Source organism: Epinephelus fuscoguttatus, linkage group LG4 (genome assembly GCF_011397635.1).
Source record: "Epinephelus fuscoguttatus linkage group LG4, E.fuscoguttatus.final_Chr_v1".
Classification (NCBI taxonomy): Eukaryota; Metazoa; Chordata; class Actinopteri; order Perciformes; family Serranidae; genus Epinephelus; species Epinephelus fuscoguttatus.
This window is the reverse complement of record NC_064755.1, coordinates 31,597,565-31,614,705: the sequence shown is the minus strand read 5'-3', so window position 1 is coordinate 31,614,705 and position 17,141 is coordinate 31,597,565. Positions and strand designations below refer to the sequence as shown.

The window sequence follows — 17,141 nt, the reverse complement described above, 5'->3', positions numbered from 1 at the left end:
GATCCCCAGCTCCTCCAGCATGCATGTCAAAGTATCCTTGAGCAAGATACTGAACCCCAAATTGCACCCCATGGCTTTTCCATCAGTGTGTGAGTATGTTAAAACTGAGTAGCAGTTGGCACCTTGTATGGTAGCCTTAGCCACCAGTGTATGAATGTGTGTGTGAATGGGCGAATGTGACTCGTAGTGTAAAAAGCGCTTTGAGTGGTCGGATGACTAGAAAGGCACTATACAAATGCAGGTCCATTCCATTTATCATCTGAATGAATAATATCCATACAATATTACCAGGTTAGAGGACAAAATTAAGAGCCTGCTCACCTGGTGGAGTTGTGGAGCAGCTCTGTGTCTTTGCTCCAGGAGAAGTTGGGCTTTGGAGCCGCCTTGGGACGACATTCAATCACCACTCGGCCGTTTCTAGGTGCCATGACTCTCTTCACTGGGTTGTTTTCAAATGTGGGAGCACAGGCTGAGGAGGGACAGTTTGGATTATTCATCAGTAGACGATGCAATGACTGCAGGCATGCATACACTTATGGCCCATTTTTACATTCATAAAAATGTGTAGTGTACTGATCTAACATATTGTGCGTGTGTTTGGATGGCCAAAGTCTATTTTTGGAAACATTTTCAATTTGTTTTTTCAGCACTGCAAAGTTGTTTTGTTTCCTTTCTTTTTAAATAAAATCGACGTTGCACTCCAGAAGTCCTAATGAGCTCCAATTAGTCAGCTTGAAACGTGACCTTTAAATCACTGATGCAGCCCTTTGTGCTGCGGCTGTAGCCAGAGTGTGACTCACCGTATACACGCAGCTCTGCGTTGGCATATATGATTCCGTGGTGATTCTCTGCTATGCACTGGTACATCCCTGAATCGTCAAATGTCAAGCTGCTGAACTTCATCTCTTTCCTGTCAGTCTGTGGAAAATATGGCGTGGGACGTTAAATTTCATCATTCTACATTTTCATGCAATTCAAATTCCATTAGTAAGCAAATGATTCAGATCAAACAGCTGGTTGTTGATAACCACTGAGGTACGGGTGACAATTAGTTAATTTGACGAGGAGAGGATTTCATTAATGCATAATGATGTATCCAGCTGCATATATCAAACAGCCTCCCCCACGCTGCTGTGTGTCACTACTTGTTACTCTCCTGGGGCTTTTTCAGACCTGATGACAGTTGTTTCTATGGAGGGTTACACAACCAATGCTAGCACCCACTCATGGGTATATAACAGCAACAGCTAAATTGAAATGCATGAGACTATATCTATATCTGTTTATCTATCTATATAGCTATATAGATAGATAAAAGATAAAGAAAACAAGAAGGCAAGTCTTTGTTGCTCATAGTTTTTGCTCAATTTTCATGAGTTGAAGCAAATGATCTAACTTTTTTTCTCCACACAAAAGATTGAGTTCTTTCACGTTTCAGTATGCACAATGTGACTACAAACAGAATGCAATACCAGAGTGCTTCTGATACCAGATCTTGTCCAGTGATAAAACTGCACATTTTAGAGTGGCCTTTTACTGTGACCGGCTCACAGCACGTCTGTGCAATAATGATGCAGTTTAATCAGCATCTTGGTATGTCACGGCAATCAGGTGGATGGATTATCTGGGAAAAGGTAAACAGTCCGGAGATTAAAGGGGCAAAACGCACTGGCCAAAATGCCATCTTGGAACCCATCAGCTATCATCTGCCAACAATTTAGCTTTTTATTAGCTTTTTTATCTAAATGTATCTGCATTCAAATGCATATCTTTCTATCTGTTTATAGAAATCAGCCAAAACTGGCACACAACTAAGGAAGTGTTGGCCCCAGATATCTGCTTGCTACACCGAGACCCCTGAAATACTGGCCGTTGCTCTCAGAGGCAGAGCTAAACCAACAGCTAATGAGTTTCAACAATGGCTGTGAATTGAATGTTCATTTCACTACCATAAGCCGCCTTCAATGTAATTACCAAAGATTTGGCAATGCATCCAACCAGTCAAGTGAGCAAGGCCAGGACCTCCACATTTGGCTTCTTCAGCTGAATGACTGGTCTGAGACCTGAGGTTTCTGATGGTTTGTGCAGAAATTCTTTAGATGTGCAAACTAATTATTGCATATATTTGGGTGGCTGGTCTCAGACAATCTCGTAGGTGAAGAAGCTGGATGTCGATCCAGGGCTGGTGTGGTTACACCTAGGCTGCAGTTGCCAGTCTGTTGGATGTACTGCCAAAATCATTCAATTCATGGTGAACAGCCCAGGTGGACATTCCTGCGGTCAGCAGCCCTCAAAACTTGCAACATCAGTGGGATTGTGTAGTGGGATAAAACTGAACATTTTAGAGCGGCCTTTAATTATGACAAGCTCAAGGCACACCTGTGTACTAATCCTGCTGTTTAATATGCCACACTTGTCAGGGGGATGGATTATCTTGTAGAAGAAGTGCCTACTTACATGGATTTTAACAAATTTGTGAACACAATTTGTGAGAAAAAAGTCTTTTGTGGGAGCAGAAAACACCTTACATCTCTTCTTTCAACTCATGACAAATGGGAGCAGAAATAAAAGTGTTGCATTTTTATTTTTTTAGTGGATATTACATAAATATATTACGACAATAAAGATTTAGGTGTTTGAATATTACCAGTTCTCCATTTTTCAGCCAGCGGATGTGTGGTTTAGGTTTGCCGCTGGCTATGCAGGACATGGTGTAAGCACTGCTGAGGTCTTTCTCTGTGCTGATGATGTGCTCCACCCACTCAGGGAAGGCTGCAAATGAGAAAAATCAGAGCTACAGTGTTTGTGAAAATTCTAAGGAAACAAAGCTGCTCAATAAAAAAGTATATGATGTGATACTTGAGGCATTACAGCAAGTGTTAGATCCAAAAAGAAAAACCTGAGGGAAATGTAGTAGGTACTGATAAGAACAAAGGGTTGGTGTCGAATTTATAGAAAATTAACACAGCTGGTAAAAACTTGTAAAACTTACATTTGACGAATGCTTGTACTCCTCCTCATCACCACCATCATCATCACGTTTTAAGAAAAGACAGCTGACACGACATACAACACAAATCTCACCTTCGACAGACACACGTGCAGCATGATAGTCTTTTCCTCTCGAGTTCACTGCCTCACACTGATAGCTGCCAGCGTCTTCAAATTGTACGTTGTACAGGTGCAGATGAGCCCCCGCCATCCGCACCTCGTGATTGGGTGGCAGCTGTCCATCTAATTTCTTCCAGCGGATCTCGGGGACGGGGCTGGGAAGGGCAGAGAGAGAAGAGAGAAAAATAATACACAAAGCGGGCTTCAACATGTAACGCATCACTGCTCTCATCATTTTGAAACATGATTAATAAATGATTTAGCTCGGAGAATAGGAGGGGAGTCTCAAACAATCTAAGCAACAGTAAACAACATTTTGCTGAGCATTGGGGGGAACTAATACGGCATTTTGAGAGACTGATACGTCCCTATTACTTTTAATTTCATACTTCAGATGTCGATATTATCTATGTCTGATATGCTCCATCTTTGAATTTAACTTATTTTATGCCACAATAATAACAAACACTAATCTTCCTCACTGTTAAGCAGAAAAAACCCTCTGAAATTTTCTCTACATTCATTTAAATTCTCTTTAAATGTAGAAGATATTATAAAAAAAGAGACTCAAAACCCAGGATTGGACATTTGAGGGTTTACTCACGAGAAAGCCAAAGAATTAGAACATCATAACAATATATAGTGTCTGACAAGCAAGCAGGATTAATGGACACACCTACAGCTTTCCATGACACATTCAAATGTTTTCCCTGTCACTTCCTGTTTTCCTGTTACCTAGACAACTAGCTCAGAGAACAACTGCTTCTCCTCACATAACCAAATTTGGCCAGAATCCTGCCAGATGATTTAGCTGAGGTCACGTCAGGATAATAAGTTTATGCCAGGTCACGTACACCATATATTCACACAATAAGAGTTTATGCCAGGTCATTTACACTATAAAAGATAAGTCTCACTGGCTGATATCAGATTTCATGAAACCTTTCAGTCCTAACAGTGCACACCTCAAACAGTTGTAACTAATAATCTCTCACACTTACTTCCCCAAAGCGAAGCATTCCAAGGTGATGTTCTGCCCCACCAGAGCAATGGTGTCTGGAAACTTCACTTTGAGGTCAGCAGGGTATTTCCTGATGGGACCTGAGAGGAGCAACAACGGAACAGAATCATGACTCAGGCACCAAACTCCATCTCCAGCTGCCAAGCCTGGAACTAATATTGATTTCACAATGATTTAGTGTTGACTTTAACCATCTTAGTGTTTGTTTCAAGGTTTTCTTTCAGATCATCTTCTATCACTTCTTAAGTGGGTCAAATTAAACAAAAGATACTTTGTAAATGTTGTTTTTACCCTGATGTCCTGCTGGAGCACTCACACAAAGAGCACTATGCAACAAATCTTTTAGGTTAGCAAAACAATGACTACATTTGCATACATGCTAGTATCCAGACTCATCCTGGTTTGGACCATATTTGACTTTAACATAAAACATCAGAGACCAGACTTGATGGGAGAAACTTTGACCCAGGCCTATGAACATTTTGTTAGTTATTTGTCTCTATGTATGCATGTTTTGGGATTTTATTATCCAAGGAAGTTTAAACGGCTCATTTCCACTGGGTTTGTCCACAGGTTGATCATCATACTTTTGCTGTAAGGACAAACTACTAACATAACTCCACTTGATCAAACACCAGCCATACTGCAGAGTAGTGTTGTGTCATTCGTGAACAAATCGTTCAAAAGAACGAATCTGTTGAGTCAATGTCCTGAACTGAATCACTTCCGGAACTGATTCATTCATTTCTCAGTTCAGCTGAGCTCAGCAGCGAGCGTGCAGGCCGGGAGTGGAACTTCCAATTCCCTCCGTGTGAACGATGAATCACTCGCGAGGCAGCCAGGGTGCAGGGAGGGACTGCCTACTGTGTGAGGAATCACTCGGTGAACGAGTCACTAGGTGAACGAAACACTCTGTGAACGACGTAACCCCAATCCCTGAGTGATTGAAATCATTTCTTCTCAGCGATACACTTTCATAGGGACCGTTTTCTCCAAGCTAACAGCTAATGTAGCCAGAAGTCAAGCCACATGAACACAATCACACGCCTCTCCATTGTTTTAACATACTTACTGCTGCGAATAGACCAGCAGTATGTGTGTTAGAGCTGTCAAAAAAAATTTGAAGTTCAAAATATATTCGAATATACATATTTTTTATAAGTTCGAACCTAATTTTGATAATTCGAATATCACTAATAATTAATTAATACTATCAATAATGTTGTATATCACGGTGAATCCCGTTCAGGTGGAGATGGCTCACGCACAAGCCGGGCCAGAGAGGGACACAGCAACGGAGGGAGAGGCGCCGACAAAGGAGCCTGCTGCGCCAACACCACCCACTGCGCTGTCCGGGATGTGTGACCTGTTCGGGGAGACATACAGGGAGAGTGTTGCACCTGCTGCCTCCCTGGCTACCCTTTTTGAAGAAGAGATGAAACGTTCCCAGAATGAGACACCACTACGAGCTGACCAGGATCCACTGTTGTGGTGAAAAACTACGCACTGAAGTATCCAAACATTGCTCAGATAGCGAGGCAGAAGTTGGTCATACCTGGCACTATAGTGAGGTCAGAACAGGTGTTTTCATCCGAGTGTCACGTTCATATTGTGTCAGCAATAAGCATTTTATTTTTTGTGGAGGGTTTTTGTAAAATAAATAAATAAATAATAATAATAAATTTGAATATTATTCAAACTCTACTAAATTAATTCGAAAATGTTCGAACTCAATTTCATGGTGCTTTTGACAGTCCTATCATACGCACATGACGACAGGAGGGGATGGCAGTGCGTGAATGGATTTACCCCTCCCACTTGTGGTAGTTTTACTGATATTTCTTATCCCATGCGAACTAGCCATCAATATTACCGACATCCTGTGGTAAAGTGACATTACCCCACGTGTCCATGTAAAACTAATCCCGTCTGAATAGTGCTTTAGTTTCCAGATAAACAAACTTAAAACGTTAGGCTGGCCAGTAATGAGACTCAACAGCAGCTCAGCCGTGTATCAGTTCAGTGAGTCGGACCACGCAGTACACAGTCAGGTCTCCTCTGACACTGAACAAATCTTTTGAATGAATCTTTTTAATGAACTGATTCTAGTGATTCAGTGACATCTAAAGAACTGCTTTGCCCATCACTACTGCAGAGACATACTGAAACCACAGGTAAGTATGTTAACAAGCTAAAGTATCCAGGTTTTAATCAAAGTACAATATGGAGTATCCTCATTTCTAAAAACCTACAGTATAAGGGCTAATCCCTGTATCTATCCCTGTACTACTGTCACATTAGTATACATGTTAACGCATTAAATGTAACAGTGTAGATGATACATAACTCAGAGGATTAGCACTCATGACAGATGTATTCATTGTGTCCTATTTACACATACATGAGACATTTTAAAATGCCTGACAAAATGCAAAGGTATGCACAACCGCCCCCAAATGAGTTAAAGTTAAATACGGGCCACATCATACCCAGAGGGCATCTCATAATACACATATGCATGAGAGAGCCCAAACAACTGGTGTGCTCTAATTCTGACCTCTTTGGTGGGACACAACATTCCAGTTTTGTTCCGAGTAACTGTAGTGCTATTTAAAACAAATCCTCCACAGGTTAAGCGGGCCAAAAGCTACATCATCATGAGAGTCAATATCAAGCATGGGAATAAGCAATGGATTCTGGGTCCCCAAAGGACAATGTTGAAATAGTTTCCCAGTTGTGTGTTTGTAATTCATAAGATTGTGCAAACATGAAGCATTAATAACTACTCCTCAGTACACTGCTTTACTTTGTGAACTGGAGCTGTCCGTGTTCCAGTCCACTCTTTCCATAACATGCTGGCTCTGTCTTTAAGCAAGTTCTTGTGTGTAAGTCTACTTCTAAACTAATTTGCTCCTATAAATCTAATTTAAAGAGTCAACAACAGTGGTGCGACCTTATCACTTTTAAAACAAGCACTGTTGTGATTAAACATGGTGCTTTAGTACGGACAAGAGAAAGAAATCAATGCAGTACTTTGCTGCAGCCAGGCAGAGTCATTTCCTATCTTTGAGGTTATTTTCGAAACTCATCTCTTTGAAAAACACTTTAGCTCTGGCTCTATTACTCGCACCTCATTTTGCGGGTAAAAGAGTGCAGCCCAGATACTATTTCTTTATTGAACACTTTTAGGATTCCTGCCTATTATAGAGACACATGAATTTAATCTCTCAGCTGTGTTGCATCAAGCTTAAATGCATTTTATACATCAAAACATCGGGCTTCAGCAGTTTGTGCATTTGTACTGAACCGTCAAGGTCTGGGGATCACAGTCCAGTGTACACAGAAAAGTGCAGTATACACAATATGTAGACTGATGGACATAACACGGAGCCAAAGTTCACATACTCAAATTAGGCCTAGAAACTTTTAGCTGTACACCGTTTGCAACATGTGCTAAAGTTACTGTAGCACGACAAGCAACTCAGTCAGTCACACTATGGCAAGCCAAAATATAGCACCTGAGTTTGAGGACCCACCCACAGGTTCCTGGTCAGCTACAATAGCGAGAGAGAGTTCTGTAGAGGACAAGGACGGTGTGCCGGCGCTGCTCCACCGTTTTACGGTCTGTAAATGGAAACACATCCAACTTGCCAACGCTAATTCGACGGCATCACCCACATGTGCTGATCACTGGTATTATATATGTTTGGGTCCTTTGACTGTTTAAATCGCAGCGTATATATGTTACCCAGGTCCTATGTCCCCAAGTTCACTTAACTGTTTATACACATTAAGCCTTCTATTGGGTTCAGGTCAAATTTGACCTCTTCCAATTTAAAGCATTTCATAAATAATCTAACCTGCTCCTAGACCTCTTTCCTCATCTTAAACCGTTTGATAATGGCAATAGTCAACTACTACTGATTTCCTAACTCTAAAATGTTGATAATCATTTTTCTTGTTTTTCATCTTTTGTTTTTCTTCCTCACTTTTAATTGGTTGACCAAGTCTTATTATTTTAAATTCAGGGCTGAAATATATTTGGGAGTTGTTGTCCATACAAAAAAGTGAGTACTGTGGCGCCTGAGTAGCTCACCAAGGAAAGCAAGTTCCATCAAGGCTTAGTCCAGAGTAATTTTATGACTCTCAGAGTCATGATTTTAGTCCCCTAACCTAACACTAGCTCTAATCATATTAAGCAAATACAGAGCTGGGGAGCATCTCTTTCATGTTCACATTATGTGCTGTATTGAGCTGGGAAACACAGGACCATGGGACCTTACATAGGACCCCCAGAACATAGGAATGACCCTGTTTAACTATAGCCACATTGGAGCTACTGTAGTGTAACAGTTCTCCAGTTTACTGCACAAGTTTATCTTCTTTTATTCAATGTACTTTGGTATTCACAATTTCATACCATAAAAAACACTTTTCAGTTTTATAGCCTATGTTCACAACAAATGAAAGGAGCCACATCCTGATGCGTTTGTTTTTTTCCCCACTGTACTGAACTCATAAGAAACTGTGACTCCTAATGTAATGTATAAACATTACAACCCTACAAAACATATGTGTTGCTGAATTGAATAGCAATGTTTGCATTGCAGTGCAAATATTATTGTGGCCTAAATGTCACACTGTCATCAAGAAACCAGAAATCTTAAACAGCTTCAATGTAATCAGAATTTACAAAAAGGTCAGATATTACCAACTGGAAAGACAATGAATGGTAGGAAGTGAGATACTAACGTTCAGCCAGAGGTACGAGGGGGATGTAGTTGGAGAAAACACTCTTGGAAATGGATGGGCTGGACGCAATGCAGGAGTAGTTGCCGCTGTCTGAGGACTCCACTTTGGAGATATAGAGGTTACCCGTTATCTGTGAGACAAAACGCCTCTTGTCCAGCGGGATGAAGGTGGGGAATTCGTTGAGGATCCATCGGAATGACAGCTCAGCTGCAAAGAAAGAGACACAACAAAACGGCATCCGTCAATCAAGGCCCTGGACACACAGTAAAAGCTTTGAGAGGAGCCACGGGAATTGGATGTGAAGCTGGCTCATTCTGTATAATCTGAATACATGCAAAATAAAAATAGCACAATTCTTTGGTGCTGAGGGGGGATTTATTATTCAAGCATCTATTGACCTTCCAGATGAAATCTTATAATTCTTTTAGCTGAGAGGCATAATAGAGGAATGCTGTGAGCACACTGGCTTGTTGAGGTAATTCTGATGCTGTGGAGAGAGAGTTAACAATGCTTTCAGACTGTGTTCGACTAATTTGCATGAGCATGAATATGGAAAATATGTGTACAGTTTTTTGGGGTTGAAGGCTGTGGCTAAATAATGGCAATGCTGTGAAAACGCTTTGAAAAAGGAGGAAAATCATAAAAATGAGGCCACATGCAGACCAGCAGAAGGGAAAACAAACAACAAACCTTGTAATGACATATTAACTTGAACTAGATATGAGACTAATGAAAACATTTTGTATTTTTTCTCTTTTACATCCATGTGGGAGCAGAAGTAAACCCAGCAAGGGGATGACGGCAAACTGAGAAAAAAGCTTAAGAACTTATAATGAGACAGTGACAGAGGCAGTGATGTCATTATTTCAATATCGTAGAGGACATTAGGAAGGGTAATTGAATCCCGGGCCGACAGGGGACAAAATATCTTTGGTTCATTTCATATAATCGGTTCATCAGTGTCATGAAATTCCCTATGTGGTTAAAAAAAAGCACACAGTTAAGCATGTCTAATGACTACTACAGCAGACACACTTTCATTTAAAAACACAGGGTAATACACAATCTTCAGTCCACCTGCAGCACCAAGGAGAAAAACCCACACAATCAAGGGCAGACGTTTAAAATCCACACAGAAAGGACCAGAAATCAAAACACTGCTAACTACTGGGCCACTGTTCCATCCGCCCACTACAATCAGTCAATTGCTACTGCGAAATGATGATGGAGGTTGAACACAATCTTCTAGGAACACTTGAGCAGAAGCACACTCAGCTATCACATGCTGTACCTGGATAATGTGGTGGGGGGGCACAGAGCAGCACTGCCCCCTGTCCCTCTTTGACGTACACCGACTCCCTCTCCTCTGACGAGAACAAGTCGAGGTCTGAGAGAGGCAGAGACAAAGATCAATTGTAAGAGCTTTTCAGAATCCCGTTGGCATACATTCATATTTTAGAAGCCCATATAGCTAATTCTAAAACCTACACTTAAAGTTTAAAGGGACAGTTCACCCCCAATCAACAAATACATATTTTTCCTATTACCTGTAGTGTTAGTTCTCAGTCTGGATTGTTTTCATGTGAGTTGCCGAGTGATATCAGCCATAGAGATGTCTGCCTTCTCTGGAATATAATGAAACTAGTTTGCTTGTGGTGCTCAAAGTGCCCAAAAATTAAAAAAAAAAAAAAAAAAAATCAGAAGCAATGTCTCTTTCCAGAAATCATGACCTGCCTCCTCAAGATAATCCACAGACTTTTTGTTGTGAACAGTTTCCCTTAGGAACTATTTTCTTTTTGACCAAACCACACCCACCAACCATATCACAGTGTAGATCTACCGCTAGCTCACCTAGCATCACTAAGCTAGTTACAGCTCAACAGTGGAGGATGCCATTAATGTTTACATCACATGCTGTCACAAGCACAAGACTCTTGTCCATGAGTAGATACACGCTTCCTTCTGTGCAGATACAGTTAGTGGATGTAGTTTGGCAGAAAGAAAATAGTTTTATAGATTATCTTGAGCAGTGGTTCCCAACTAGTGGGTCGTGGGTCCATTCTGAATGGGCCGCAAGTGATTCTTGAACATGTCACGTTTACAAAAAAACACAATTCATTCTTAAGTATGGTAAATTCCAGCACAGAGCTTTTATTTTGAAGTGCTGTTTCCTGCTGTATAGTGAGTAACTGACAGCTTCTTGACAGACACGGCAAACTAGCCCACAGACATGGCCAAACACAAGTATGACACTGTATGTATTAAACTGTGGGACCTTGAACTAATGACTAATGAAGAAGATATCTGGACCCCAAGGCTGGACCATTCGGGAACCCCTAATCTATTTGTTTTAATTTTATTGTTGTGTTGATGCTTTGAGCACCACAAGCTGAGTGCCATCTAGTTCCATTATATTCGAGGGAAGGCAGAGGTATCTGGCAACTCATACCAAAACAATTTAGACTTATAAAGAGAACTTAGAGTTAGGAGGAAGACTATATATTTTTGGGGTGAACTGTCCCTTTAAGGGTTAAATAAAGTTCAAACACTGCTTTTGAACTGAGCTGTAGTTTACAGTTAAAAAAGTACATTAGCCACGCTGCCATCATGAAGTTAGACCATTCACAAATTGCACTTTCCACACCACTTCTGATTTGTTCCTGCTGCCCTTGCAATTTCAGCACGCTTAATATGCATGAAAGAACAGCTCCAGGGCAGTTCTCTCTTAAATCTGCATGGTACTGTTCATCGCAGCCTAAATAGGGGTTCACATCTGGGCTACTTACATCCAAACTGGACTGAGGCCTCTCGGCTGATGACCGTGCCATACATGTTGGTCGCCAAACAAACGTACTGTCCTACATGTTTGGTTTTAATGGGGTTACTGATGATCAAGTTGCCTCCTACTAAACTGTAATGGCTGCCTTGTGCGTTCAAGTCAATGTCGTTGTCGTCCAGCTTCCACCTGCAAGGAAAACAAATTAGGGTCAGTAGAGTAGTGTGTTGTGAGAGCTCTAATTTAAAGCAAAAACAAATTCCATATTTTGAAAGGCATAACAGAGTGTACTGTAGATGAACCCTCTTAAACACTTAATATCAGCTGTGGTCAAAGCTAATTCCCTCCCCTCTGACATCTAATTCTGGGCTCTCTGACAGTGAAACTGGCTTGGGGGATGCCAAGCAATATAATTTACATACATTTACATCTAAATTGAAATGGATCATGCGAAACGCTTTAAATTTTGAGCAGCAAAATGAGGTGGTGACATGGTGGCAGTGCTGTTTGTGCTGCACTGCACTGGAACAACATCTCATTTGTTATTCCATTTTTTTCTGGCGTGTCATATTTTGGCATTTAAATTATTGTTAGTTTGAGAAAAAAACAAACATCTGCTGCAAACAAAATGAGTTGTGCAGACTGTTTAACAAGGACACAAGCATGAGGGAAAATGTATCACACAGTAATGCACTGCTGGACGTCACACAAACATAATAAACCTTGGAGGAGCACAGAAGTTAAAGGGACAGCTCACCCCCAACAACAAACATTTTTCCTCTTATACGAAGTACTCTCAATTAACCAAGTTTGTTTTGGTGTGAGTTGCCGAGCCAAAGAGATGTCTATCTTCTCTCAAATATTATAAAACTAGATCAAACTCAGCTGGTAGTGCTCAAAAATTACACGTCTGAACCCTTTCTCTTTGCCAGAAATAATAACTCGCTTACTCAAGACAATCCACAGGCCTTGTTTGTGAGCATTTCCATGTAGAAACTCTTTTCGTTCTACTAAATTACACCCACCAACTGTATCACTGCACAGAAGGGGCACATGCATCTACTGCTAGCTCATCTAACACCATTGAGCTAGTTTATGTTACAGCTCAGCTGAGGAGGACGCCACTAATGTTGTCCACCTCATGCTGTCATGAGCAGGACCCCCTCGTCCATGAGTAGATGCCTGCTTAAAGAAATAGTGCACCCAAAAATGAAAATTCAGCCATTATCTACTCACCCATATGCTGAGGGAGGCTCAGGTGAAGTTTCAGAGTCCTCACATCCCTTCCGGAGATCCCAGGGTAGAGGGGGTAGCAACACAACTCCACCTAATGCAGGCTGACGGCGCCCCAGATTCAAACGCCCAAAAACACATTTTTATGTCGGGGCTTCAGGATACTTGGATCACTATGGACGAGCAGTACGGAGATATTTTGTGGTTTCAATTATGTGTTTTTGGACGTTTAAATCTGGGTCAGCCTCCATTAGGTGGAGCTGTGTTGCTACCCCCTCTCCCCTGGGATCTCCACAAGGGATTTGAGGACTTTAAACTTCACCTGAGCCTCCATCGGCATATGGGTGAGTAGATAATGGCTGAATTTTCATTTCTGGGTGCACTATCGCTTTAACATCTGTGCGATGACGTGGTTGGCAGGTGTAGCTCGGTAGAAAGAAAACAGTTCCTACATAAAACCGCTCACAACAAGGCCTGTGGATATCATAGGTCATGATTTCTGGAAAGAGACATTGCAGTTGAGTTTTTCAAATGTATTTTTCTGGCACTTTGAGCACCACAAGCTGAGTGCCATCTAGTTCTATTATATTCAAGAAAAGGCAGACATGTCTACAGAGATATCTCCTTTACTTGGCAACTCACACTAAAACAATCTAGACTGATAAATGGACCTATAGGTAAGAGGCAAAATATGTATGTTTGATTTTGGACTGTCCCTTTAAGATCAACATCCTTGCTATTTACAGACAGATCCAAAAACAGTCTGAATTCAGCCTGAGAGATGGCAAGCGATGGGAGCCGCACAGAAAGCACAGCGTGTAGTAATGAGACTGGGTTTAGGGGGAACATATGTTACTTGTATGTGGCAGGTGGATTGGCCCGGGCCCGGCAGCTCATGGTGATTTTTGCCTCGGGCGACTCCTCGGGGTAGATGGTATCCACCGGCTGCTCCTCAAACACTGGTCCATAACCTGTGGCTTCATCTGCCGACAGCAAACAAACGAGACCCGAGAAAAACAACAAGCAGGGTCAGATTTACAAACAGGAAATATCAAGGTGTAAAGCTCAGCTTCTGTCTGGCAGTTCTGGGGCAGCTTCATCAAAAACGAGACAGCAGGGTTCAGATGTAAGACAGAAAAAAACATATTGACCAGACTGTGAGATTGCTCCTGTGAGGACGTTCCTTTTGATATTTCAACCAGGTTTGTGGTTTTTCATAGATGCACACACACCTCTAGTGCTTAGTCGCTACTTTCAGAGAAATCCTGGTTTTAGCTGTGACTAATCTCATCCTCCATTTCACACAATTGCTCTCTTTTACGCTTGATGCAGAGTAATAAGCCCCTGCTTTATTCCATCCAAATCACAACATCGCACTAATTATGACAGAGATGTGCTCACTCAGGTGCCAAACCACAATGACACATTCATCTGTTGCCAGTGGTTATGATATTATTACAAGCTAATACAAATCCTGGAACTGGATATGCTATCTTGACTTAGCATAATCCAAACCCCTTTCATACTGCATGTGTCACCCTCACTGCTGCGGAGCAGTCGCACCGGCAAATCCAGGGAGAAGAGACTCCTTGATGAAAATGCCTTTCTTGGTTCAATCTGCCTTTTACACCATCAACACACACGTACAATTAGCCCCAATTACTCATTAGAACTGACAGACATCACGAGCAGAGGCATGAATAAGACATAAACACAATGCCAGGCTATGAATAAGCAATGAGGCGAAATGTTCCCAAACGCTGATTATTCTCTCAGATCAAGAGAGTGTGTAGGTGACTGCAGGAATACAAATGTGAGGTGCGTGTGAATGTGTGTGCGCGCACGTGTGTTATTCCCCTGCGCCTCTGAGTTCTAAGAGAGCACAGCTGACACCTCAATGGGGAGAAGCTGGCTCTTTCAGACAGTAATATCCTGCTCCTATTGGATTCTTCTAACTAGGCCTGCACTGGCGCTTAGGAGTCGCTCACTCTGAAAATGTCATTTTGACAGACAGCGAGCAACCTTTGGAAACCTGAACAAAAGAACATTTACACTAATATTTACCTCTGCAAAAACAAGAAATATTTATGGAGAATAATAAGAAAAAGCAATAATCATATACATCCCAGCAGTCAAACATGTGTGAGTGCCTGACATCAAAGTGCAATAAGCCTGAGTACGGTGTGTAGTTAGAAATCAGTGAACCGGATGCATATTTATCTGCCTCTCTTGCAAGGAAGCAAAGGGAATTAAAAATCTTATAATCCTAACCAGTATGAAGACAGAATTGTAACCACCCTGGCAAGTTAGCTGTACCCTTCTCGCACCAGGACGGCCAACCAGGAGGAAGCAATTAAGACGTTAAGAGACAGGATATACTCCCACTCACACACTCCAGCAGCCAACCATGTGTGAGTGCCTGACATTGATGTAAATCCCAAGGATTCAGAATCGCTGCTGGCTGAGAGAGAATTAAACATACTATTAATGGGGCATTGTGGGGCTGATGGAAGGCGAATTAAGTGGGAAACTATGTTCTGGGGAAACGAGAGAAAGAAAACAGAGGAATTGAAAGAAGCAGGGATGAGTAGAGTAAAGGGAACACAGTGACCTTATTCTACTGTTGCACTTAGATTGCCCTGCGTGAGCGTCAGATAAATGCTTTGCATGTAAAAAATGAAATATAAATGTGAGATGGGCTGGAGGAAGGAAACCACTGAGGCTCTGCTGCAGTGCTGAAATAGCAGTTGGAGTGAAACTCGGAGAGCTGAGCACTGGTGCCGTTCCTATCCTTTCCCTGTAATGTGGGTTGTGACAGATGGTGAAGGGGAGTGTTGAAGCAGGCCACATAAGGCCCACTGCCTGGAGACACACACACAGGCCTCTTACATTCTCTGCCTCGTTTCTCTTTCTCTGTCTCTGTCTCTAACTCTCTCTGGCTTCCCTGTGTCCTCACTTTATCTCTCTAAGCTAGTATATCCCACTGTTACACTCTGCTCCTCTTGCTTTACCTTCCCTGGAATTCCTTCGACAACTACTTCCATACCACAGGTCTCTTAACTCTCTAGTAAGCCATGCTAGCTGCATGGCTCCAGGGACAGCAGTGTCAGTCCACCTTCTGGGCAAGACTGAAACATTTAAACAATTATTGGATGGACTGCCATTAAGTTTTGTGTAAATGTGTATGGTGACCCCAGACGATGCACCCTGCTGAAGTTGGTGATCTGCAAAAATAATCGTAAAATAATTGGAGGCCTCTGTGTGGTGCTTTCAAACTTGAAAAGGCTTGTTTGCAGTGGGGCTGCCCCCCAATAGTGTCACCTAATGTTGGTCGACCACAAAGAAGTTGGTAAGATTTCATTGGTCACTTAATCACAGACAAAAAAACAAAAAACAAACAAAAGTGAAACTCTATTAGGAGCAGCGCCTTATCAAAATTGATTTTAAAACCTATATGACTGGACCATGTAGGAATTTAATTTGAAACGACAGACACAGGAAGACGCCACACTCAGCAGTCAGACAGAAGTCAGGTAACAAACCAATCACAGCTGACAGATATCTTTCCCTTCTTCAGTAAATATTCAGTCTAATATACACTGAAAAGTTGATCATGTTAGTGCAGGGCAACCCAGAGCTTTACATCTGTCCCACAGACGAAAGGCCTACACACTTAAAAACAGCACCTGGAAGAAGATGAGCTCTGGCACAAGCTGGCACAAAAAAGGCACAAGAGTAGGACCCAGCTCCCGTCCTCGTGTCTTCCAGGCCATTAAAGACGTGGTATGGGTACGGCCTCTAATTTCCAGGGCTGGTAACTGTGGTTATTCCACAGACTAGTTAATAACATGTCGGGCAGGAAATCCAAAGTGTTGATGTTCATGTGTGCATTTTGAGAAGGTGAAGGACGAACCCAAGGTGATATGTAAACTCATCTTCATTGGTCGACTACAAACATGACGTATCATCTGAAACATGGAAGTAGCTACATGCCCATTAGCCCACAGCGTCATTAACAGGCGGCTCGCTCAGTGTGTGACGTGCACTTGGAGATAAAATATAGGCCTATATTAATGAAGGTTCATTAGTACGGTTTTGTATTTCTCTGTAATGTAGCACAGTGTTAACAATGTTACTGATACTATTCTTTCTCACACCTTCAACTCAAACCATTGTGTTGCCCCGCCCAAAATATATAATAATTAAATTAATATCATAAACATGCAGGCGACCAGTCGACTAATGGCC

General features: G+C 41.8%; 1 protein-coding gene across 2 annotated transcripts in view; it reads right to left on the bottom strand.

Moving 5' to 3' along the window:
• Positions 1-17,141, bottom strand: part of LOC125887748 (contactin-1a-like) — an 89,603-nt gene that overhangs the window by 23,250 nt on the left and 49,212 nt on the right. For both annotated transcript variants that reach the window (XM_049574805.1, XM_049574806.1), the window contains exons 4-12: positions 13,750-13,876; positions 11,671-11,849; positions 10,176-10,271; positions 8,885-9,091; positions 4,113-4,212; positions 3,085-3,266; positions 2,648-2,772; positions 801-918; positions 322-469 (exon numbers count right to left, since the gene is read on the bottom strand). In XM_049574805.1, the coding sequence (XP_049430762.1) occupies positions 322-469; positions 801-918; positions 2,648-2,772; positions 3,085-3,266; positions 4,113-4,212; positions 8,885-9,091; positions 10,176-10,271; positions 11,671-11,849; positions 13,750-13,876 (1,282 nt within the window). The remainder of the gene's footprint in view (positions 1-321; positions 470-800; positions 919-2,647; positions 2,773-3,084; positions 3,267-4,112; positions 4,213-8,884; positions 9,092-10,175; positions 10,272-11,670; positions 11,850-13,749; positions 13,877-17,141) is intronic.